Here is a 26,968-nt window from a genome sequence, read left to right as displayed (position 1 = left end):
CATGGCGTCCCATCTCAATTTCTGTCAATTTTGCATTGAAAAGTCAAACTGCGCTACTTCCCTTCCGAGCTCTCCCATGCGCCCAAACAGTGGTTTACTGCCACATATGGGGTATCAGCGTACTCAGGACAAATTGGACAACAACTTTTGAGGTCCAATTTCTTCTCTTACCCTTGGAAAAATAAAAAATTGGGGGCAAAAATATAATTTTTGTGAAAAAATATGATTTTTTATTTTTACGTTTCTGCATTATAAACTTCTGTGAAGCACTTGGTGGGTCAAAGTGCTCACCACACATCCAGATAAGTTCCTTAGGGGGTCTACTTTCCAAAATGGTGTCACTTGTGGGGGGTTTCAATGTTTAGGCACATCAGTGGCTCTCCAAACGCAACATGGGGTCCCATCTCAATTCCTGTCAATTTTGCATTGAGAAGTCAAATAGCGCTCCTTCCCTTCCGAGCTCTCCCGTGCGCCCAAACAGTGGTTTACTGCCACATATGGGGTATCAGCGTACTCAGGACAAATTGGACAACAACTTTTTGGGTCCAATTTCTCCTGTTACCCTTGGTAAAATAAAACAAATTGGAGCTGAAGTAAATTTTTTGTGTAAAAAAGTTAAATGTTCATTTTTATTTAAACATTCCAAAAATTCCTATTAAACACCTGAAGGGTTAATAAACTTCTTGAATGTGGTTTTGAGCACCTTGAGGGGTGCAGTTTTTAGAATGGTGTCACACTTGGGCATTTTCTATCATATAGACCCCTCAAAATGACTTCAAATGAGACGTGGTCCCTAAAAAAAAATGGTGTTGTAAAAATGAGAAATTGCTGGTCAACTTTTAACCCTTATAACTCCCTAACAAAAAAAAAAATTGGTTCCAAAATTATGCTGATGTAAAGTAGACATGTGGGAAATGTTACTTATTAAGTATTTTGTGTGACATATCTCTGTGATTTAATTGCATAAAAATTCAAAGTTTGAAAATTGCGAAATTTTCAAAATTTTCGCCAAATTTCCGTTTTTTTCACAAATAAACGCAGGTACTATCAAAGAAATTTTACCACTATCATGAAGTACAATATGTCACGAGAAAACAATGTCAGAATCACCAGGATCCGTTGAAGCGTTTCGGAGTTATAACCTCATAAAGGGACAGTGGTCAGAATTGTAAAAATTGGCCTGGTCATTAACGTGCAAACCACCCTTGGGGGTAAAGGGGTTAAAATAAGTCCCATATAATGCTGCACAAATGTTCATTATGACCCCATAAGATGCTCCATAGAGACATTTGCCCCCATATAATGCTGCACAAATGCTGATTATGGCCCCATAACATGCTCCATAGACTATTATGCCCCATATGCTGTTGCTGCGATTAAAAAAGTAAATAAAAATCACATACCTCTTGTCGCTCAGGCCCCCGCACTTGCAATAGTCACCTTCCCCGTTTCACCGTTGGGCGCCGCTGTGTTTTCCGGGTCTTCTGCACTTGACTGTTCAGGCAGAGGATGACGCGCACACTAATCGCGTCATCGCGCCCTCTGACCTGAGTGTCACTGCAGAGGACCCGGAAGACGGAGCAGCTCCCGACGGTGGAACGGGGGACAAATCAATATCATGCACTGCCACCGTCATACTCACCTGCTCCTGGCGCGGTGCAGTCCCTGGTTCTCCGGGCGCTGACAGCTTCTTCCTGTATTGAGCGGTCACATGGTACCGCTCATTACAGTAATGAATATGCGGCTCCACCCCTATAGGAGTGGAGTTGGGTCCATATTCATTACTGCAATGAGTGGTACCATGTGACCACTCAACACAGGAAGAAGCTGCCGGCGCCCGGAGAACCAGGGACGTGCAGGGACCGCGCCAGGAGCAGGTGAGTATTATTAGACAGCTGCCGCTCCCCCTTCCCTGCCGACCCCTGGGAATGACTCGAGTATAAGCCGAGAGGGGCAATTTCAGCCTAACAAAATGGGCTGAAATTCTCGGCTTAAGCTGGGTTCACACTGCGTTGAACCCCTCTGTTAGACGGACTACGTTACACCGCTGCATAACGCAGTCCGTCAACACCGCCATTGAATTCAAGGTTGGGCGCATCGCTAGCGCACGCCCACAATGGGCGTGTGCTAGCGATGTGCCGTCATTGAGTGACGGACCCCGAGATGTGGGCTGCAGCGTTTCCGGGTCCGTCACCGCTAGCACAGATAGAGCTAGCAGATACTCTATCTGCGCTAGCGTGCTACGTGACCGTCACTTGCGTTTACAGCGGCCCATTACCGTATGTGTTGAACGGACTGCTGTAAACGCAATGTGAACCCGGCCTTATACTCGAGTATATATGGTAACTCCAAAATTGCCTCTCACAACGTTTGCAACACAAGATTTCAAACTTTTCACAACTTTTATCACTTATATATAATTCTCTACTTCATTCACGCTGTACAATTATCACCATAATTTATGGAAAGGAGAAGGTAGGAAGTATATTTGAGCAGTGTTTATAGGCCTTTCATATCATAAGGGGCTTTTTTGTAACATTGAAAAGTAATGGGAGTTAGGAGATGTTAAGTAAGTGAAATCGGGGAATGATGAAGAAGCAAGCATCCCATTGTTCTATAGCAACCTGGGACATCCTGCCAAGAAACCAAAGGTATGACATTGAAATTTTAAGAATCAAATGTATATCTTGTATTTCTACAAACTTTTTGAAATGTGCTATAATTCTATGTTGTACAGAAAAGGAACAAGAAGAAGAAGAAGAAAGGAGATTCCAGTGAATTTGCGTCTCTTCCCGCCACATTGGACGAACCCAAAGATATTGATAGTACTAGTGATGAAGGTGAATGTAAGAGCCTCGAGGTGTGTGCCGAAAACAACTCTGTCACTTCAGCTGTACAGAAAGTTTCAGAGATAAAGAAATCTAAGCAAACAACCAAAGAAATACATGAATCTATGGAAACCACAGAACAGGAACATGAGGGAGCGAACTCAGAGAAACAAGAGGGAAACGAAGAGTCCAGCAAGAAGGTACTGACTGATAAGGTGACAAAAAGTACTGAGAACCAAGTAATATCAAGTAATTCAGTTACTTTAGGGAAACTAAAAGAAAGCAAATCTCATGACGGGAGTCAACCAGATGAAAAGCAAAGCACAGTAGAATCTGAAAATGTGACTACTAGCCCTGCTATGATGGCAAACGACAGAACCACTAGCAATAAAGACTGTGAAAATGGGGACAAGGTTATTGATCAGGTCACTTTAGAGAAGTCTGAAGATCTAACTGCTGGTCCGGATGTAAAAGGAAATAAGATTTCTAGCACTGAGGGCTCTGACAAGAAGGGCAAACTCACCGATCAGGTCAGTTTAGAGAAGTCTCAAGCTTTAACTACTGGTCCAGGTAAAAAAGGAAAAAGAACTGCCAGCACCGAGGGATCTGAAAACAAGGACAATGTCGGGTCGATGGAGAGCGTTGTACCCAATGAACCAAAGTCCAGTTTGACAGATGGGAAGGAGAATGATATTTCCCCTGGCAAAAATAACTCAGATCAACAAAATATAGATGCGACCAATAACCTGATGGGAGAAAATAATAATTCGGCCAAAATGTCTGTTGCAGCACAAGAAGCTGATCAGCAAAAAGAGAAAACGGCGGTTGGCACCAGTGATGGCACAAATGAAAACAATCCTAAAAATGATTCTAGAAAAAACAGAAAAGAACAAGCAGGAAAGGATCCTAAAAATGATAGTGATAATAAAAGAGATTTAAGGGAGCCAAACGCAAATCCCCCAAATAAGAAGGACAATGATGAGAAGAATGAGAACACTAAGAACAAGTCTAAAAATACCAATAAGCAAGACGAAAAAAACAAAAAAGGTGAAAACAAAGCACAGAGCAAACAAGAATCTAAAAACTCTGAGGTAGGTCCATATTAATGATATGAGATTTGGAAGTAATGTTTGCCGTCTTCTTGTGTGAATATACAGCCTGTAATTCCATGACATACACACGCACAATTCCCCAGATGGGTCTCTATTACAAACATAACCATGAGTGAAGTTGGAGGAAATCAAGATTTACTGCAAGTCTAATGGTACCATTAATACCGCCACACTCTGACCACATAATAACATCACATAGTGATGGGGTAATGCCACCATACTGGTTATTACCAAGCATGACTGTACCAAGAACATTATTACCACCATCCAGTGGCCATGTAATGGTAATATCAGTTTTATACCAGGGCTCTGCAGACTATATATGTGAATACTGTACAGATGTGTTCATAGATTCTCTCACTACAGTACATTCTCGCTGATCGTAGTAATTCACTTTCCCTTTTCCATACTGCCCAGATTGCAATGACTTTTTCTTTCATCCATGACTTGTCAAGGCAGAATGTAACACAGAGACCTCTTGGGCTTACTGCTTTTCCAGCCTCCTCTTTTCATTCCCCCCACCTCTGCACAAATCATACAGTACTATAACCAGTGGCCTAGACAGCAATAATGCCCCCGCTCTGTGCCTCTTCATAGTAATAATGCCCATGTGCCGCATTAAAGTTTTAGAGTTTCCCATTGTTATAATATCCACTATGCCTCATAATAATAATCGTGTGCCTCTCTATTATAATAACCCCATCACACCTCCTAATAAAAATGACCCCTCCAATTGTGCCTCCTTGTAAAAAAGATTCCCCAATGTACCTTGTTTCAAAACTTAACCCCCCCCCCCTTCATTGTGTCTCCTTTTAATACTAACTCCTTTTTGCCTCATTTTAATACTGATTCCTGTTGTGCCTCCTTTAAATATCTCCTACCCCCTCCTCTGTGGGTTTTGGGTGGATGGTGATTTACTTTTCATTGTGTTTTTCTTTGTTTTGATATTTTGTCTAAAGTTTTGTATAAGAAAGTAAAACATCCTTTATCCATCACCTGTGCCAGTCACAGAATTAAAAACAAGCAAACAAACTAATCTTCACCTCACCTTTCATCCATGCTGACTGGTAATGCGCTCCTCCGCTGCAGACTGTGGGCTGACATAGATGGCTGATGTGATGTCACCTCATCCCATGATGGTGCTGACCTCTGGTAGACCAGAAGCCTTCTATGGCCAGACTGAATAAGTAGTAGAGCAGGGAGCTGATGGCTCACTGCTACGCTATGGTTGTTAACAGGATGCGCTACGGCACTAATGCTGTTCAAAGTATTTTGGGATGATGCTGCCCATGGCTGGACTGGCCTATCTGGCATTTGCCAGAATTTTCAGATGGCCAGTCCGGTCTTGGTCTATCCTTCTCTTTTCTTGAATATCTGGTCTTGGTCTATCCTTATCTTTTCTTGAATTTCTGGCCTTGGTCCATCGTTATCTTTTCTTGAATTTTTGGCCTTGGTCTATTCTTATCTATTCTTGAATTTCTGGCCTTGGTCCATCGTTATCTTTCATAGAATTTCTGGTCTTGGTCTATCCTTATCTTTTCTTGAATTTCTGGTCTTGGTCTATCCTTATTTTTGCTTGAATTTCTGGCCTTGGTCCATCGTTATCTTTTATTGAATTTCTGGCCTTGGTCTATTCTTATCTTTTCTTGAATTTCTGGCCTTGGTCCATCGTTATCTTTTCTTGAACTTCTGGCCTTGGTCTATCCTTATCTTTGCTTGAATTTCTGGTCTTGGTCTATTCTTATCTTTTCTTTAATTTCTGGTCTTGGTCTATCCTTATCTTTTCTTTAATTTCTGGTCTTGGTCTATACTTATCTTTTCTTGAATTTCTGGCCTTGGTCTATCCTTATCTTTTATAGAATTTCTGGCCTTGGTCTATCCTTATCTTTTCTTGAATTTTTTTTTGAAGGACCCCGTTTTCTCACGATACAAATTCATTAGAGTATTTCCTTCTGGCAGTCTGTAACAATTGTCACAATCATGGATGGTGACACATAGATAGTCATGTTGTGAGAAAGAATCCACCCAGTCAAGCTCCTCAAGCACTCACACACTGCAGATATCCACCCATGAACATTTGCACTGCCCAGATACATCCATCCATGCATGCACACTCTGGCTATTGTCTTCTTTGGTGTATTCTTATTTTATTGTGACCTTAAATGCAGATGGTTGCATTTATCAAACGTTAGTACACAATTTTGAGATTTAGAAAGATTTTTATGAGATGTGAAATCACAATAAAATACAATTTTCTCAATCACTGTAGCAGATGCAGAAAGTGGAAAAAGCAGAGAAACAACAAAGTGAAGAAAAAGCAAAAATATCATATAGTGAAGCAACAGATCATGCAGCTATAAGGTATAATACATTTATGTTGACATCTTTCCAATACTTATTTTTTTTTTTTTATCTTGGTGAGTGTCATACTGGTGTTGTCAAGAACGCTAAAATCATGCGGAAAAACAGACTGATAAAGAGCGGATTCAAACTGAAGCAGAAGGGCCTCATTAACTGTAATGGGCTCCGTCTGGGCTGCGTTCTGCAGTCTGCAGATTAATAAATTAATACAAAATGGAAATTAGATGGACCCAATCATAGTCAATGGGACTCTTTTTAGTTTCAGTTTTATAACGGATGTTTTTTTCGAATGAGTTCTGTTTTTGTTTGTGAGCAGAGAAACCAAATTGAAATTACCAATGTGAACTGAGCCTTTAGGGTTTTTCAGTGTATAAGCCAACTGTCGGAAAAAACAGATATCACATGTTCAGTAAGAATAAGCGAAAATCTGTGAAAGTACAGCATTTTGTTATGTGCTATCAAAATAGCATGAAACTAATCAATCAAATGTGAAATGTCATGTCCTGACCCATGAGGGTTGGCTAACATTGACTTGAAGGAGTATTAACATTTCCAAGATCCTGTTCCAATATGTAGTAGGTGTATTAATAGTAATATTAGCAAATACCTCCAATTAGAAATGTAGTATAGTTCTTCTGATTCGCTGTGTCGCTTCCCTCTTCTGCAGGGCATTGCAGTAACTTGGCTATCCATGGTTACGACCACTCATATAGTGACAGTTTGTTGTTAGTGGTCGTAAACATGGATATATAAGCTACTGTAATGCCCTGCAGATGGGGTAAAATACACAGCTTATCATAAGAACTATACTACATTTTTAATTGGACATATTTTCATATATCATTATTATTGTTACACCTACAAAATATTGAGATAGGAATACCCCTTTAACTGCTTAACAACCGCAGATAGGCCTTTTAATGGCGGCAGTTAAGGGTGCTTAAACCACAGTGCCGCTTCTTAACAATGCTGAGGGTTAAGTGTATAGCGCCCTCCAGCGTCAGAATTTCTCTGCGGTCTCGGCTAACGGGGGTAGCTGAGACCCCAGAAAACTTGATTCGGGTCGGTTTTTACTGAACCCCGGTGTTGTGATAGCCGTTATTAACGGTATAACGGCGACCGCAAAAACTAAAAAGTCCAATTTTCCATTTAGTTTCTCTCTCCTCTGATGTGATTACACATCAGAGGAGAGAGAAATAAGGTCCCCTGATCATCCCCGGTACCTCTGGTGTCCCTGCATGCCCCCGTGAAGTCCTCCAGGCCGCTGGCTTCTTCCTGGAGAAAATGTTGGGCTCATGTGCAGTGCAGTGCAGTGCAGTGCGCCCGCCGATATCTGCCGGCCGGCACCCGGAAACAATAGGATATTTCTCCTTCGCCTCATTGGAGGACACAAACCGTGGTGTATGCTGCTGCCACTAGGAGGCTGACACTAAGTGATACAAAAAAGTTCTCTCCTCTGCATTATACACCCTCCTGCTGGCTCTCAGCTCCTCCCCTGCAGTATACACCCTCCTGCTGGCTCTCAGCTCCTCCCCTGCAGTATACACCTCCCTGCTGGCTCTCGGCTCCTCCCCTGCAGTATACACCCTCCTGCTGGCTCTCAGCTCCTCCCCTGCAGTGTACACCCTCCTGCTGGCTCTCAGCTCCTCCCCTGCAGTATACACCCTCCTGCTGGCTCTCAGCTCCTCCCCTGCAGTATACACCCTCCTGCTGGCTCTCAGCTCCTCCCCTGCAGTGTACACCCTCCTGCTGGCTCTCAGCTCCTCCCCTGCAGTATACACCCCCCTGCTGGCTCTCGGCTCCTCCCCTGCAGTATACACCCTCCTGCTGGCTCTCAGCTCCTCCCCTGCAGTGTACACCCTCCTGCTGGCTCTCAGCTCCTCCCCTGCAGTATACACCCTCCTGCTGGCTCCCAGCTCCTTCCCTGCAGTATACACCTCCTGCTGGCTCTCAGCTCCTCCCCTGCAGTATACACCCTCCTGCTGGCTCTCAGCTCCTCCCCTGCAGTATACACCCTCCTGCTGGCTCTCAGCTCCTCCCCTGCAGTATACACCCTCCTGCTGGCTCTCAGCTCCTCCCCTGCAGTATACACCCTCCTGCTGGCTCTCGGCTCCTCCCCTGCAGTATACATCCTCCTGCTTGCTCTCGGCTCCTCCCCTGCAGTATTCACCCTCCTGCTGGCTCTCGGCTCCTCCCCTGCAGTGTACACCCTCCTGCTGGCTCTCAGCTAACCAGTTCTTGCTTAGTGTCTGTAGGAGGCACTTGGGTCTGATTCAGACTCCAACGCTTATATTTTATTTTTTACTTTTCTGTAAATTTTTATTTTTTAATTAACGGAGTAAAGGGGGCGACGGATTCTTTCAAGGTTCCAATCTCCCCCGAATCATCAACAGGCGAGAACGCGGAGTGTCACCTCCCCATACCCTCTCCTGCGACGTCGGAAGCCATGCCTGAGCTCCCTTCAGGGGCGACGGTTCCTTCGAGTCCCGATCTCCCCACACCAGCAGCAGGCGACCACATGGAGTGTCGCTTCCATGTATCCTCTCCTGGAGCCAGGCCTAATGCCGGACAACTGGCCCTGTCCACCCGGACTGAACTCCGTGGATGTACAGAGGCCCCTCTCTATGGCATCCGAGCAGCCCCCACTGTCCCACCACTGTGAAAGCGGATGGCACAAGGAGGCGGACGGTTCCTCTCCACCTCCCTAACAAACGGATGATGGATTGAGGTTTATCCTTCTATCCCTGCACCGTCCACGCTGCAATACCCGACCTGCAGTCATTGTGGCGGCTCCATGCCGGGACGCGCACTGATGGTGAGTGGATCCAGTCAGCGATGGGTCTCTGCAGTGGGATATTCACATGCTGACAGGCAGCCTCCGCTTCCCTGTGGCCCACCTCCCTGAGGTAACGCTCCGGCCGGCTGCAAAAATTTAGCCCCCGGCTTCGGCCGATGTGTGATCCCGGAAGCCGCACCCGCACTATGGCGCGCTAAGGCGGCTCCGCCCACCTTTTCTGGCGCTTCTCACCTGGCACGGGAGCAATCGCTTCCCTCAGCAACGCTGGTATCACTCCCGCCGGCTGCAGAAATTTAGGCCCCGGCTTGGGCCTATTCATGGAAGTCACGAGGCTCCGCCCACATCACGTCTGTGGCCCCAACCCCCGAATTGGCGCCTCTTGCTCTCTGCGAGACTTTACCACCTCTGCAACTCTCGGTGGCCATCTTGGTCCACCCTGCCGGTACACACACACACAGGGGCTATGGTTTTACATTAAAGGGGCACAACGACTCTGCATCCAGGTAAGGAAGTACTGCACTCTTCCCCTGAATCTTCCCTCTGTACTTAACATGACCAGTATTCCCTGGTCTTAACCCTGCTGTTCTGTTCGGTCTGGGGAGACCTATTTTGAACTTTGGTATTTTTTGGGGTGTTCAAGATGCGGTTCTGAAACTTGTGGTTGATTGACTTAAATGAGGATGGGTCGGTCGGCCACGGGTTTCAGAGCCGCATCTTGAATATTTTAAAGAATATTGAAGTTCAAAGTCGGTCATTTTTGACCAACAGAACAGCAGGGTTAAAGGACGCATGACCAGTATTCCCTGGTCTTAAAGGCACATGACCAGTATTACCTGGTCTTAAAGGCGCATGACCAGCATTCCCTGGTCTTAAAGGCGCATGACCAGCATTCCCTGGTCTTAAAGGCGCATGACAAGTATTACCCGGTCTTAAAGGCGCATGACCAGTATTTCCTTGTCTTAAAGCCGTCGGCTAGCAGGGGCCGCAAGTATTCTAGAAACGTACACGTGCCTAGAAAACGGAAGTTTCATTTCCTGATCCCTCATCAATGATTTGCTGAGAACAAGTCTCTGAATATGGATATTGCCTTGGTTCTAGACTCACCAGAACTTCAGAAAAGGATGTATTCGCCTATTTATATCATTAACCAATCTCTGTACATTGACGAGGACTTCAGTTCTACTCTAGATCACGCAGTGTCCCTCATGAGGAAAATAAACTCCCTCGCAGAGCATTTGCCATTCACCTGGACAGGGAGCGTCCGGATAAGCGTTCCACTGGACAGAAACCTCTGCAAGCGCGGTATCCTTTTTCAGCCAATATGCGAACATGCGGGGTGCTCCCTCCCTAAGACGTGAGATGCCATGCCTGGTCTGATTTTTAAGGGCGACGGGTCCTTTTAAAGGACACCGATCTCCCCACATCATCAATAGACGAGCAAACGGAGTGTCGCCTCCATGTATCCTCTTCTACAGCCAGGCCTAACGCCGGACAACCAGCCCTGTCCACCCGGGGACCTTAACTCTGTGGATGTACAGAGGCTCCTTTTTTTGGCATTCGAACACCCCCTCTGCATCTCCACTATTTAGCAGATGATGCAAGAAGATGGACGATCCCTTTCCACTTCCCTGTTAAGAGGATGGTGGATCGAGGGTTCATCAGTTTAACGCCGCACAGTCAAAACAGAGCGGCGATAGTAAGAGACGGTTTTTCCTCCTTCTGCATGCAGCCGTGCATTCTGCCACTTGGCATTTTAACCGGGTAGAATCTCCTGTGGTATACCTATCCAGTATCCCTACCCGATGGATCATCAATTAAAAATACAACCGACTGTCAGCTAGCAAATCTAGTTAGTTCCGTCCTGCGGCTTCCAGTTCAGCGCTCTACCCTCCCTTAGCCGCCGCATGTGTTGCTAGAGCAATGGTCTCTTGGTCAGAGACCTTAACTATTTTGATTTCATATAGACCCAACCATCCAGGATTGTCTAGATCTAAGGGATCTTGGTTCCAAAATGGGGACCGAAAAGTAAGACTGACCCTGAACCTCAAACTTATACCAAGCTTGACAAGGTCCCCCTTCTTCGGATGGAGTTCTGCTATGACCTGGTGGTCAGGACAATAATGGACCTGGTGGTTAAGAGCACACGGAATGACCTGATAGTTACTGATAATATAGGACGAGCTCTGAGACGTGGGAACTCTGCTGACCGCAATCCCTAATCCTATCACACACACTAGAAATAGCCGTGGATTGCTCCTAACGCTCCCTATGCAACTCGACACAGCCTAAGGAACTAGCTAGCCCTAAAGATAGAAAAATAAAGCCTACCTTGCCTCAGAGAAATTCCCCAAAGGAAAAGGCAGCCCCCCACATATAATGACTGTGAGTAAAGATACAAACACAGAGATGAAATAGATTTAGCAAAGTGAGGCCCGACTTACTGAACAGACAGAGGATAGGAAAGGTAGCTTTGCGGTCAGCACAAAAAACTACAAAAAGACCACGCAGAGGGCGCAAAAAGACCCTCCGCACCGACTCATGGTGCGGAGGCGCTCTCTCTGCGTCCCAGAGGTTCCAGCAAGCAAGACAACAATCAAAATAGCAAGCTGGACAGAAAAATAGCAAACCAGAGAAAAACAAGCAGGAACTTAGCTTCTGCTGGGAAGACAGGTCACAAGAACGATCCAGGAGTGAACTAGACCAATACTGGAACATTGACAGGTGGCATGGAGCAATGATCTAGGTGGAGTTAAATAGAGCAGCCAGCTAACGAATTAACCTCGTCACCTGTGGAAGGAACCTCTGAAGCCGCAGCCCCACTCACCACCACCAGAGGAAGCCCATGGACAGAACCAGCCGAAGTACCATTCATGACCACAGGAGGGAGCTTGACAACAGAATTCACAACACAGTTCCCCCTCTCAGCCATTACTTCAATGGAAAAAGGTGGAGTTTCTGGCATCCACCGACATTCGGGATGCTTACCTTCACATTCCTATGTTTTTCCCTCTTCAAAATTCCTTTGCTTTCCTTCGGCTTTGCTACCACACCCAGAGTGTTCACAAGGGTTATGGGGCTGTCATGTTCCTCTTGCACACTAGAGGCATGGTCATCCTGCCCTACCTGGTCGACTTACTAGCCGCTCCTTCAGCCCGGCGCTGAGTTGTCTATATCTCTTGCGATACCCTCTCCTGGGCTGGCAGCTAAACTTAGACAAGTTTTTTCCTCATTTCCAGCCCAGCAGATATCCCTTTTTGAATATGATCCTGGAATATTCCAGGAGTTTGGTGATTCCCCCTTGAGACCAGGCCGTGGCCCTTCAACATGGAGCTCGCGCACTTGTTCACTCATCCCCTCATTCCATTCGATTCGCTAGGAGTGTTCTGAGGAAAATTGGTGATGACAATGGAAGTGGTTTCCTTCACTCCTCATTTTCTGCAGGCCAATCAGGCTTTCAGAGGGTAGTCTCTGAGCTCCTTCCTTATCCAGGGAATATCCTTTCTCCCAGTTATTAGTGACTATCTCCTCCTGATCATTGTTCTGGGGATCCGAACGGTACAGCTAGTTCTACAGCAGGTCCACTGCCTTCTGGCGGGTCACCCCATCCGATTCAATCGCACAATCCCACGTCTGTGCCATACGTCAATTATCTAGCAGGTACCTACGGTCAGGCGTCTTGGCCAAGGTACCTCACATTCTCTGTTGGACCACGATCTATCATCTGGTGATCTCGGCACTACACATCTCAGGTGTAGAACTCTGGGCGGTGGATGCCGTCAGGGTCCCGCCTCATGTGAGTGGGAACTTCACCCGGAAGTCTTCCATCAAATCCGTCTTCTCTGGAGCACTCCAGAGGTAGGTCGGATGGCATCCAGACTGAGCGCCAATGTACTCTAAGTTCATGGTTCGGCCAACAGATCCAAAACCATCACAGTGCATGCTCTGGTTCTTCCATGGTACCAGTTTCCTTCACCCCTCTTCCACTACTTCCGAGATCTTTTCGGAAGCAGGAAGGGTCCCAGTGATCCTAAGAGATCCGCACTGACCATGTCAGGTTTTTTCTCGTTTGCTGAACTAGTATTTTTCCGTCTTAGTGCAACAAAACTGAAAATATGGACTTCCTCGCAGGGAGACTTCACATGAGGTTCTTCCCTATCGCATACTATTAGATCTTTGGGACCTTAATGATCCTGGGAGTCTTACAGTAGACTCCTTTTGATCCGGACAGACTTTACTATCAGGGAACATCGCCCTTTTTTCTCTGCGATCTCCTCATGCTGACGAGTCTTCTGAGCTAGCTGCTCTGTTCTTTCAGACCTTTTCCCTTATTACCATCAAGGCAAGGTTGTCTACAGGCAATCCCCATCCCTTGTTACCAAGGTAGTATTGTATTCTCACAGTTATGAGGGCATCGTTCTTCCTTCATCTCTCTCGGCACCAGTCCACATAACGGAATGGGTTCCCCATATTCTGGACGTGGTGAGTGCTCGGAGTAGGTACGTCTCGAGGATGACCTCCTTCCGAAGGTTGGACACTTTATTTGGGCTACCTCACTGTAAGAGGACTGCTTCCTGATGGTTACAGGAAGGGTTTAGCCGTTTCATCTGCCATGTTAGCTTTGTGGATTTGTTACACCATCCAGGAATCCTTCGGTGTTAGATGTCAGCCTATCTCCCTGTCTATCGAGGTTTCTTGGATTCTAGGCACCAGGCGTTGGCACAACACGCCTGCAAGCTTGCGGGTTCGTCCAGTCCGCATGCATTCTTGAAGCACTATAATTCCCAGACTTCCACAGATGTGAGTCTTGGGCAGGCGGACTCTGCAGGCCGCGTTGTCGCACTTGTAAGTAGCGGTTACACAGGGCCTGATCTGATGTTGTCCCCACCCAGGGACTGCTTTGGGACGTCCCATGGTCTGTGTCCCCCAATGAGGCGTAGGAGAAATAGGGATTTTTGTGTACTCACCATAAAATCCTTTTCTCTGAGCCATTCATTGGGGGACACAGCTCCCACCCTATTATTAGCTTGTGCTTGTTTTATAATTTGACATGCTATACTCTCATATATATAATGTGACATGCTATTTGCTCATATGTTGTTATTGATCTCCTACTGCTTTTGCACAGAAATGGTTAGCTGAGAGCCAGCAGGAGGGTGTATACTGCAGAGAAGGAGAGAATTTTCTTTGTATCACTTGGTGTCAGCCTCCTAGTGGCAGCAGCATACACCCATGGTCTGTGTCCCCCAATGATTGTCTTGGAGAAAAGGATTTTATGGTGAGTACACAAAAATTCCTATTTTTCCTATTGGTTCATTTTGATCACTGTGATAGACCCTATCACAGTGATCAAAATAAAAAAAAATAGTAAATCAAACCCCCTTTTATCACCCCCTTAGTTTGCTAAATATAATAAAATATTTTTTTTTAATTTATTTCCATTTTTCCATTAGGGTTAGACTTGGGCTAAAGTGAGTTGGGCTAAAGTTATGGTTGGGCTAAAGTTAGGGCTAGGGTTAGGTCTAGGGTTAGGGTTAGGATTAGGGTTAGTGGTGTGTTATGGTTAGGTTTGTGGTTAGGGTTTTGCTTAGGGTTGGGATTAGGGTTAGTAGTGTGTTGGGGTTATGGTTGGGGTTGGTAATAGGGTTAGGGGTGTGTTGGGGTTAATAAACCTGAAAGTTTAATAAACTTCTTGAATGTGGTTTTGAGTACCTTGAGGGGTGCAGTTTTTAGAATGGTGTCACTTTTGGGTATCTTCTATCATATAGACCCCTCAAGGTGGCTTCAAATGTTATGTGGTCCCTAAAAAAAATGGTTTTGTAAATTTTGTTGGTAAAATGTAAAATCGCTGGTCAACTTTTAACCCTTAACTTCCTAACACAAAAAAAAATGGTTCCAAAATTGTGTTGATGTAAAGTAGACATGTGGGTAATGTTGCTTATTAACTATTTTGTGTGACATATCTCTGATTTAAGGGCATGAAAATGCAAAGTTTGAAAATTGTGAAATTTTCACAACTTTCACCAAATTTTCATTTTTTTTTTTTTTTTTTTACGAATAATCGCAAGTCGTATGTCACGAAAAAACAGTGTCAGAATCACCGGGATCCATTGAAGCATTCCAGAGTTAATACCTCATAAAGTGACAATGGTCAGAATTGTAAAAATTGTCCTGGTCATTAACGTGCAAACCACCTTCAGGGGTAAAGGGCTTAATATATTTGGAACAGGCAAGAAATCATAATCAATAGATTCATATTTTTATCACTCCTCTTAATAAATTTGCACATTTAAAACTTGCGAGCAGGCATTAGATCTAAACTTTGTGGACAATTGTACTAGCAAGATGAGAGCTAGCACAGACATAGATCTGAGTATCCACCAAACAGAATGTGAAAGTGATAATTACATTTTCTACTTTGTTTTATTTTATTATTTTTTTACATGACATCATATATAGAGTTATAAACCAGTTACTTTAAAACCATTGAGTATACTTCCCATTTGGTTAACATTCATTCATTTCTCTACAGGGAACGGGATTTTGAAAATCAGATCACAATTTACTTTCATGTTGTTGTGTCAAAGGATTTTGATCTCAAAGTGAATGAAGATAAATTGATAGTTAGAGGTGGAAATATGAAAGGATTTCAGGATTGGAAAAGTGTCATTTGTGACATGTATTATACAAAGTAAGTTACATAGCTACATTTCTGTCTGGTATGTGGTCACAGTATGAACGTACGCCTACACATTATTCCATATATTTCTAGTTGTGATTTAGTCATATTAAAAAGTTATGTAAAAGGATTTTCTCTCTATACATGTCATTTGTCCCCAGGAGCTGCTTTGGGACGTCCCATGGTTTTCTGTGTCCCTCATTGAAGCGATAAGAGAAAACAGGATCTGTTTCTCAAAGCCTTCATTGGAGGACATCGGAAACGATGGGTGTGTGCTCCTGCCACTAGGAGGCTGACACTGTGCACACAAAAATTAGCTCCTCCAGCAGTCTACACCCCTCTAACAGGCACTAAGTTAATCAATTAGGCCGGGTTCAGATTTGCGTTTGGAGGCTTTGCAGGGGGGCTGCGTACATCCTCCGTTAAGCCCCTCCTACTTCCACATACTTCTGCATATGTCCTTCGTACCTATCTTTAGCATTGGGTACGCAGAACATGCGGATGTATGCGGATGCGTTTGACGCGCCCGCCGTCCGCACAAAACGCAACTTGTTGCATTTCCGTGCGGGCGCGTCAAAATGACGCACTGCATGTTCTGCGTGCCGAATATTAAATATAGGTACGCAGGACTTATGCGGAAGTAGGCGGGGCTTAATGGAGGACACACGCAGCCCTCCGCAAAGCCCCCGAACGCTAATGTGAACTTAGCCTTAGTGAGAAAGTAGTAGAAGTCACGTGTAAAAAATATCATATAAGTAAAAACACAAACCAAACTGTAACAATGTTAACACAGCTGTCAAACATGGGAGGTTACTGTCCCCCCAATGAAGGCTCTGAGGCTGGGGACGGAAACAGCACAAATTCCATTCAGGCAGGGGAACATATGCAAACTAGGGGACAGGTCACTGAGAGAGCAGTGACCTGTCAGCAGTCTGCATTATGAATACCTAACCAGAGCACCACATATATGGACCCCGCCTTAGGACACGAGCATATCATTCGCACAACACTGAAAATAAAGATTAAGAAACAAGACGGATTTCATCAATCAAGGTTTCATTTTATTCAGTATAACAGCGCTGACCTGACACTGTGTGTAGGTTACTATGCACAACCCTGCTGACAAGTTCCTATTAACCCCAGGGGGAGGCGTCCTGTTCTTAACCCGGAACGCCTCCAAGACTGCCGTTCGAATTCATCAGGCAATCGTAACCTTAGAAGACGGAAGGCCTCTACGCGTACCCTTTGGGATAGCAAAGAGAGAATCCGTCCTGCGGAAAGGTGCCATCATAGCCAGGTAAATTCGAATTGCCCTAACTAGGTCCAACCTGTTCAGTGAATGCTCCAGTGGGTGAGCCGGAGATGGACAAATGGAGGGAAGGATAATTCTCTCATTGAGATGAAAGGCGGTGACTACCTTGGGAAGAAAGGAAGGCACTGGCCACAAACCACCTGGTCCTAGTGGAGAACAAGGAAAGGTGAGTGACAAGAATGAGCCGCCAGATCCGAAATGCTCCTGATGGAAGTGATGGCCACAAGAAAGACCACCTTTCGAGGGACTTCTCGAAGCAGTTTGAAGGGGAACTCCTGAGTGCCTCCAGAACTAACTTGAAATCCTAGGAGTCCACTGGTGTTTGGTACGGAGGGGCTGTGAGCCACTCCCTGAAGAAAAGTTCTGACCTGAGAAGCTAGACTCTTTTGGAAAACAATCAATAGCGCTGATACTTAGTCCTTCAGAGAACTGAAGGCTAGACCTGCGTAAAGCCCTGCTTGAAAAAAAGCCAGAATACAAGGGAGCGAGAACCATAGTGTGACTAGCTTTACACCAACAGAAGAAGGCTGTCCAAGTCAGATAGCAGACTTGCGACGAAGCCGGCTTCCGGGCCTGGATCATTCTCTGAATCACAGGCCCTGAGAATCCGGACGCTCTTAGAACCGCAGTCTCAACAGCCACTCCATCAAATTGAGTGACCGAGACTTCTGGTAGAAGGGGGGATCCTGTAAAAGCAGATCTGGTTGTCCCTGAGCCTCCAAGGGACGTCTGCGAGCAGATTGACGACCTCTGGGCCATTTCGGTGCTACTAGGATGACCGATGCCCCTACTGCCTTGATCTTCAACAATCTGGGAAGTAGGGGAAGAGGAGGGAACAGATAGGGATGAGCAAACTGTGACCAGAGGGTCATGGGACCTGTAGACGAACTGTGTGACCTTTCTGTTCAACCGGGACACCGTGAGATCCACGTCCGGAGTGCCCCACTGTAGGGATATCTACTGGAAATCGTCCTGATGCAGGGACCATTCTCCCACCTCGAAATCCTCGAGACTGATAAATTTGGCTGCCCAATTGTCTATGCTGGGAATGTGCACTTCACGTATTGCACAAACTTTTTTCTCTGCCCAGAGAGAGACTTCGGTCAAGTCCAAAGGGCTCTGGATTCCTCCCTGGTGGTTGACATATGCCACTGCTTTGGAGTTGTCTGTTTGAACTTGGACTGGAAGGCCCTTGAGGAGATTCTGCCAGTGGAGAAGGGACAGGAGGATTGCTCTAATCTCAAGTATGTAGAGTGTGAATGAAGTCCCTTCTGGGGACCACCTGCCTTGGACCGTGAAGTTGCGGAAAACGGAATTTCCTCAGCTAGGGAAATGGATGGATCCTTGACGAAGATATCATCGAGGTAAGTTATGACAACTAGACCTCTGATCCGTAGGATGGCCATCATCGCTGCCATTATCTTTGTGAAGACCCTGAGAACGGTTTTGAGACCGAAAGGCAGAGCGACTTACTGAAAGTGGTCCTGCTGTACCACAAAATGCAGAAATCTCTGATGCCCTGGAAAAATTAAAACATGGAGATTTGCGTCTTGGATATCCACCGAGCACAGGAACCCCTGTGGTTACATGGACGCTATTACTGAGCGCAGGGATTTCATCCTGAAGTGACATTGATGAACCCTTTTGTTCAGTAATTTGAGATCCAGGATGGGCCGAACCAACCCATCATTCTTTTGAAATCACAAAGAGGTTTGAATAGAAACCTGTAAAATGTTCCTGCGGTGGAACAGGGACGATGGCGCTTGATCTGAGAACAGAGGTAATGGCTGTGAAAAAACACAGAACAGAGAGGGTTCTCTCGGGGTGGGATTTGAAGAACCGATTTTGGGATGAATTCTACCTGTATCCTGAAGATTTGACCTCTCTGACCCAGGTGTCTTTGACAGAGATGAGCCAAGCCAAGGAGACGACCACCCACCCCTGGAGAATCCCTGGAGTGCAGAGTAACTTCATGTGAAGGAGAACCAGCCAGATCTGCTCCTGGAAGATCTGCCCTTCACATTTTGGGGACACTAGGAGAGTGTTGGTTTAATGGAAGCCCTTTTTCTTTCCTGTCGTGCTTGCGGCCTCTCCTATCAGGAGAAAGCTTCTGCAGATGTGAAGTACTGAAAAAATGAAACCTACGCTTTTATGGGAGGACGTTGAGGTTTGGTCTGAGGAAGCAGAGAACTTGTCTCTCCGGTAGCATCCTTTATAATCTGATCCAGCCTGATACCAAACAGTCGTGATTCCTGGAAGAGCAAATTGGTGAGAGATTTCTTAGAAGACAAATCTGCCTGCCATGCCAGATGTTTTTGTGGATTGCTACTATAATACTGGATGCCTGAGTGGCAGATGAAGCAGTGTCGAGGCAGGCAGATACTACATACTTTCCCGCATGAGAGAAATGTTAATGATAAACTTACCTGGAGCAGCCAGTGCCAGGCAGCAGCTGCCAAGGCAAACAGGATTATGGGGTGCATTAAAAGAGGTCTGGATACACATGATGAGAGCATTATACTGCCTCTGTACAAATCCCTAGTTAGACCGCACATGGAGTACTGTGTCCAGTTTTGGGCACCGGTGCTCAGGAAGGATATAATGGAACTAGAGAGAGTACAAAGAAGGGCAGCAAAATTAATAAAGGGGATGGGAGAACTTCAATACCCAGATAGATTAGCGAAATTAGGATTATTTAGTCTAGAAAAAAGACGACTGAGGGGCGATCTAATAACCATGTATAAGTATATAAGGGGACAATACAAATATCTCGCTGAGGATCTGTTTATACCAAGGAAGGTGACTGGCACAAGGGGGCATTCTTTGCGTCTGGAGGAGAGAAGGTTTTTCCACCAACATAGAAGAGGATTCTTTACTGTTAGGGCGGTGAGAATCTGGAATTGCTTGCCTGAGGAGGTGGTGATGGCGAACTCAGTCGAGGGGTTCAAGAGAGGCCTGGATGTCCTCCTGGAGCAGAACAATATTGTATCATACAATTATTAGGTTCTGTAGAAGGACGTAGATCTGGGGATTTATTATGATGGAATATAGGCTGAACTGGATGGACAAATGTCTTTTTTCGGCCTTACTAACTATGTTACTATGTTATCTAGTCCACTAGATCAGCTAACTCGGCTGGAGGAGCTCCAGCGAGGATGCCTTGCCTGAGTTGCTTAGCCCATGCAGATATAGACTTTTGCACACGTTGTGGCAAAGGCAGGGTCCAATGTGGAGCCTACCGCTTCAAAGGCTGACTTTGCAAATGACTCAGAGTCTGTGATTGGTTTCCTGGAGGGATTCCTCATCAGTAAGGGGAAGGACTGTGTTGATGGATAATCTGGAAACTGGGGTGTCCACCGTAGGAGAAACGGGCCAGTTTTGCTCTAGATTGGAGGAGAAAGGCATGCAAGATACTGAATTGTTTCACTCTCTGGAAACATCTGGTAGGGTGTTCCCGTTGTCTGAAGAGGACCTCCTGAAATTCCTTAACGGGAGCGAATACCCTATGAATTGGTCTAGATCGTTTGATGGACACTTCCTGTTCTGCGGGTCCCGTAGGTGTATCAATGATATTGAAAGTCTGGTTGATCGCTACCATAAGACTTTGGACCATGTCTCTCATGTTGGAGGCTTGATTAGAGGCCAAATCCAAACCATACTCGGAAACCATATCCGAATCCTGATCTGCTGGCGAGTCTGGAGAGGACGAGCAGGAGGAAGCTGCCTACCGAGAGGGGCCGAGTGGGGACTGGGAACAAGAAAAGGACCTAGAGTGACTCTCCTGCCTAGTGCTCTTACAGCCATTGTTGGAACACTTAGACAGTGTATCATGAGATACGATAGCAGCTGCCGAGGATGTAATAGGCAACAGATACCAGGGACTGACACACTTTGGTAAGATTCGCTTTGGATTGCGACGTGGAAGTCTCCTACACTGGGATAGGTGGGACAGTCTCTCCAGGAGCGTTGGAGGACTCCTGGGTAGTAAGAACAAGGGGATTAATGCAGTCTTGACAGATGGAAGAAGACCAACCCGAAGGTAGTCTTCATTTACAAGAGGAGCAAACAAAATGTTTGACAAGTGTAGTAGAGGCCAGAGGGCAAGAGCATTCTCCTTTTAGGATTAGACATGACAGGAGTTAGACAGACTTGGTAATAAATGCCAGAGGTTAGGGGACAGCAAGGACATCTGTTGGGGAGAGTCTCAGTCTGCAGGGCAGAGCTTACTCACAGGAGATGCGGTCCTGAAGTCTGCTCCCAGAGATCGTGCAGAAGAGGACTCAGGAGGGCTGTTTGGAGATTCTCCTGGTCTGGAGAGGATCTTGCCTTGCAGTAGTTTCCGGATGTCAGAAAATGGCGACTGCGGAAAGGAAGAGGTGGGACTTACAGTTAAGTCCATATATATTTGGACAGAGACACCATTTTTCCAATTTTGGTTATAGACATTACCACAATGAATTTTAAACAAAACAATTCAGATACAGTTGAAGTTCAGACTTTCAGCTTTCATTTGAGGGTATCCACACTAAAATTGGAAATGTAATTGGACAATTGACTCCAAGGCTATTTCATGGTCAGGTGTAGGCAATCCCTTCGTTATGTCATTCTCAATTAAGCAGATAAAAGGCCTGGAGTTGAAGGCGTGGTACAGCTCATGATCCAAAGCATACCACATCATCTGTAAAACACGGCGGAGGCAGTGTGATGGCTTGGGCATGCATGGCTGCCAGTGGCACTGGGTCACTAGTGTTTATTGATGATGTGACACAGGACTGAAGCAGCCGAATGAATTCAGAGGTTTTCAGAGCCATACTGTGTACTCAGATCCAGCCAAATGCAGCTAAACTGATTGGTCGTCATTTCATACTACAGATGGACAATGACCCAAAACATAAAGCCAAAGCAACCCAGGAGTTTATTAAAGCAAAGAAGTGGAATATTCTTGAACGGCCAAGTCAGTCACGTGATCTCAACCCAATTGAGCATGCATTTCACTTGTTAAAGATTAACCTTCAGACAGAAAGGCCCACAAACAAACAGCAACTGAAAACCACCGCAGTGAAGGCCTGGCAGAGCATCAAAAAGGAGGAAACACAGCGTCTGGTGATGTCCATGAGTTCAAGACTTCAGGCAGTCATTGCCAACAAAGGGTCTTCAACCAAGTACTAGAAATGAACATTTTATTTAAAATTATTTAATCTGTCCAATTACTTTTGGTCCCTTTTTAAAAACAGGGTGGCACATGGTAAGGAGCTGAAACTCCTAAACCCTTCATCCAATTTTAATGTGGATACCCTCAAATGAAAGCTGAAAGTCTGAACTTCAACTGCATCTGAATTGTTTTGTTTAACACTTATTGTGGTAATGTCTATAACCAAAATTCGAAAAAATGTCTCTGTCCAAATATATATGGACGTAACTGTGTGTAAGGAAAAAGGCACGCAGAACTCGCGCAACTAGAAGAGGAACGGGGTGTGTCCGCTCTGGGCGGGAGAATAACCATGCGTGATGACTCTGTAAAAGGGGCAAAGTTAAGTGGCGCTGCTAGACTGCAAAGAAACAAGGGTCTAAATTAACAAGCGAGGCCATAGAAGGTGGCAGGCATAGAAAAAATGCAGGAAACACTTTGTGCCTTAGCGATCCAGTTTACACACCACAGTCACACGCACATAAGGGCCCCCAGTTATTTGTAATCTTCTTGTTTTTTTTCTTCTAGGTTTTTTCTCCTATTTCTTCTTCTGTCTTTTTCTGGCATGCGACCTGATGGAGGAAAAAGAGTAACTCTCCATTCCTGAAGATAATGACCATCAGACGTCCGAACCTCATCGGATTGTGGGACATCTGTTGCTCCTGAAACTGTTAGGCTCTGTTGGGCGAGCGAGTAGGAGTGTGGGGGGGGGCAGGCCAGTTCACGTCGTTACTCACAGTCTCTTCTTGTGAGAACAGTGTGACTGTTCTCACTGCTTCCCTCCAGAGGTAGAGGAGAAAAAATTCTGTAAAAAATAAAAGGGAAAAAATTACTGGATAACGAAGAAAACTGAGGTAGATATGGGACTAGTGAGAGACCCGTGTCTACCTCCTACTGACACTAAACTGGTTAAAGGGAACCTGTCACCCCGAAAATCGCGGGTGAGGTAAGCCCACCGGCATCAGGGGCTTATCTGCAGCATTCTGGAATGCTGTAGATAAGCCCCCGATGTTACCTGAAAAAGGAGAAAAAGACGTTAGATTATACTCACCCAGGGGCGGTCCCGCTGCTGGTCAGGTCAGATGGGCGTCTGGTCCGCTGCGACGCCTCCTATCTTCATTACAGGACGTCCTCTTCTGATCTTCAGCCACGGCTCCGGCGCAGGCGTACTTTGCTCTGCCCTGCAGGCGCTGGGCCTCTGACTTTTCCGGCGCCTGCGCACTGCAGTACTATCCTCTGCCCTCAAGAGGGCAGAGCAAAGTACGCCTGCGCCGGAGCCGTGGCTGAAGATCAGAAGAGGACGTCTTGTAATGAAAATGGGAGGCGCCACAGCGGACCAGAGACGCCCATCTGACCTGACCAGCAGCGGGACCGCCCCTGGGTGAGTATAATATAACGTCTTTTTCTCCTTTTTCAGGTAACATCGGGGGCTTATCTACAGCATTCCAGAATGCTGCAGATAAGCCCCTGATGCCGGTGGGCTTACCTCACCCGCGATTTTCGGGGTGACAGGTTCCCTTTAACTTAGTGCCTGTTGATGGGGTGTACACTGCTGGGGAGGAGCTAATTTTTTTGCACATAGTGTCAGCCTCCTAGTGGCAGCATACACCCATGGTTTCCTGTATCCACCAATGAAGTGAGAGAGAAATGAAAATTGACCTTGGTGCGGAGGTGGTTAATGGTTTTTGAAACATGACCCACTAACGTGGTCACAGTACACAATACTTTATGAATGAAATCAGCCAAGAATTGCTAAAAATTAATATTCTTTTAATTAAAATAAACAAACAAACCTAGAATTCTTAATTTACTTCTTTATTCATCTATGTATTTCATTTTTATTTGCAGAGAGATCAAGGACTTTGGATTTTTGTATGAAGGACACACTCATGTTTCCAGGGACAATCTGGACAAAAGGATTCCATACAAGTATGTTATTATTCACAGTAAACGAAAGGAAGAATATGAGTACATTTACTCTGAAAATGTAGACAGCTCAGAAGTCGTCAATCGTTGTCTTTTTATTCCACAAAACGGTGTCTTTAAAGGAGGTGAGATTCTGCATATACCATGTTATAATATATTTTCTAAATTTTATATACATAATGATTAACTAATATATAGTATTAACTAGCTGAAGAGCCCGGCGTTGCCTGGGCATAGTAAATATCTGTGGTTAGTTATAGCACCTCACTTCTCTTATTTTCCCATCACGCAAGTTTTGTGTGAGGCAACTTTTGCATGTGTTGCAACTTTTGTGCATGTGGCAATTTTTCCGCATGTGCAAGTTTTGCGTGTGGCGAGTTTTCCATGAGGTGAGTTTTGCACTTGTGGCGAGTTTTGCGTGAGCCTATTTTTTGCATGTGGCGAGTTTTGCGCGTGGTGAGTTTTGAGCGGCGACTTTTGTGTTTGGACTTTTATGTGGCGAGGTTGGTGTATGTGTGGTGAAATGTGTGCTGAGGGTGGTATATGTGTTCAAGCACGTGGTAGTGTGTGGCGCATTTTGTGTGTGTGTTCATATCCCCGTGTGTAGTGAGTATCTCATGTCAGGGCCCCACCTTAGCAACTGTACGGTATATACTCTTTGGCGCCATCGCTCTCATTCTTTAAGTCCCCCTTGTTCACATCTGGCAGCTGTCAATTTGCCTCCAACACTTTTCCTTTCACTTTTCCCCATTATGTAAATAGGGGAAAAATAGTTTGGTGAATTGGAAAGCGCGGAGTTAAAATTTCACCTCACAACATAGCCTATGGCTATATTCACACTTTGCGGATTTTGCTGCGGATCCGCAGCGGATTTGACCGCTGCGGATCCGCAGCAGTTTCCCATGAGTTTACATTTCAATGTAAACCTATGGGAAACAAAAAACGCTGTGCACATGCTGCAGAAAAATCCGCGCGGAAACGCTGCGGATTACATTCCGCAGCATGTCACTTCTTTTCTGCGGATTTTCAGCTGCTCCAATAGAAAACTGCAGTTGAAAATCCGCAGAAGAAAACGCAGTAAAAACCGCGATAAATCCGCAGTAAAAACCGCGATGGGTTTTCACTGCGGATTTTGCAATTCCGCTGCGGAAAAATCCGCAGTGGAATCTGCAAAGTGTGCACATAGCCTAAGACGCTCTCAGGGTCCAGGCGTGTGACTGTGCAAAATTTTGTGGCTTTAGCTGCGACGCCTCCAACACTTTTCATTTCACTTTTTCCCCATTATGTAGATAGGGGCAAAATTGTTTGGTGAATTGGAAAGCGTGGGGTTAAAATTTCACCTCACAACGTAGCCTATGACGCTCTCAGGGTCCAGACGTGTGACTGTGCAAAATTTTGTTTCTGTAGCTGCGACGCCTCCAGCACTTTTCCTTTCACTTTTTTCCCCATTATGTAGATAGGGGCAAAATTGTTTGGTGAATTGGAACGCGCGGGGTTAAAATTTCGCCTGACAATATAGCCTATGACGCTCTCGGGGTCCAGACGTGTGACTGTGCAAAATTTTGTGGCTGTAGCTTCGACGGTGCAGATGCCAATCCCGGACATACACACATACACACTCACACACACACATATTCAGCTTTATATAGTAGATGAAAACTCCCACATCTTTGTCATATCCTTACTATTGGCAGGATAATAATAATTTAAATTACCATACATGTCGAGTCTGCAAAACCCATATACACTCCCTGACAGAAGTTATGTCGCTTATCCATGTTATGTAAATAAAAGCTTATAATCCATTGGTTGTATAAATTATTCTTTTGAAAGCTGAAACCCTCCGAAAGGTGGTTTAGGTTAAGAAAATAAATTTGCATCAATGCAGAAATATTGATCAGTTAATGGACACAGAATGGCCAGATTTTGGCAAGACAAAAGTTTTGTCGCCTGGTCATATAATGCACCCAATCCTAGTTTACATCCTCACCTGTGCTCAGTAAATGATCTGTTAATTAGTGTGTGTGTGTGTGTGTGTGTGTGTGTGTGTGTGTGTGTGTATATATATAAAAAGAAACCCATCACCCCAGACCTTCACTTGAACTGCAACTTGAGCTCTGACAACATGCCAAAAATCCACCCTGCGACCAAAGCCTGGATTATCAAGAGGCTGAAGACCAGATCCACTGCCCCCATCACACAGCACTAGGCCGTGTGTGCAAGCACTAACCCGAGTTCCCAAGCCAATCAAGGCAGAAAGCATTGTGATGGTGCTGGTAGCTTTGGACGGGCCTCTCCCGAGTATTGTTCTCCGACGTCATGTATGAGTTCGTATTGCTAAAAATCTTGTCACCAAAACCTTATTCAGACTGTTACTATTCTCAGGAAGGTAAATTTGACTTCACATGAAATTAATGATTTTTTTTTTCACTTTTCAGAGTGGCATCAGTATGATGATGTGTGCCTTAAAAAAAACGAGAGTGTGTTAGAAAAATTCAAGTTCTGGAAAGATGAAGACAAATCCGTTCGCAAAGCAAAACTGAAGGCTGGTGAAATCATGCTCAGCAGCATCTACAGTATTCTTGCGACCTGTGATGAGATCAATTTGTCTGGCTTTTTTGATCAACTGAAACAATTCTTTCACGTGTCTACACATCCCAATTTGACATCATATCAATGGCGTGACCGTGATTTTGGCAAAGAAAAGGTACTTATTGTGGAGTTATTCATTAAAATGTAGAAAATATTCGAATGGCAGTGGTAACATT

General features: G+C 45.2%; 1 protein-coding gene across 4 annotated transcripts in view; it reads left to right on the top strand.

The window, feature by feature from the left end:
• The window catches only part of RNF213 (ring finger protein 213), a 297,165-nt gene that overhangs the window by 48,256 nt on the left and 221,941 nt on the right, over positions 1-26,968 (top strand). For 3 of the 4 annotated variants that reach the window (XM_069763592.1, XM_069763593.1, XM_069763591.1), the window contains exons 4-8: positions 2,738-3,919; positions 6,210-6,301; positions 15,628-15,786; positions 24,123-24,325; positions 26,639-26,907. In XM_069763592.1, coding sequence (XP_069619693.1) covers positions 2,738-3,919; positions 6,210-6,301; positions 15,628-15,786; positions 24,123-24,325; positions 26,639-26,907 — 1,905 coding nt within the window. The remainder of the gene's footprint in view (positions 1-2,737; positions 3,920-6,209; positions 6,302-15,627; positions 15,787-24,122; positions 24,326-26,638; positions 26,908-26,968) is intronic. The other variant, XM_069763594.1, reaches the window with a different exon arrangement.

The sequence above is a fragment of the Ranitomeya imitator genome, chromosome 4 (assembly GCF_032444005.1).
Source record: "Ranitomeya imitator isolate aRanImi1 chromosome 4, aRanImi1.pri, whole genome shotgun sequence".
In the NCBI taxonomy this organism is placed as follows: domain Eukaryota; kingdom Metazoa; phylum Chordata; class Amphibia; order Anura; family Dendrobatidae; genus Ranitomeya; species Ranitomeya imitator.
The sequence above is the reverse complement of the archived record's forward strand: the minus strand, read 5'-3'. Positions and strand labels throughout refer to the sequence as shown.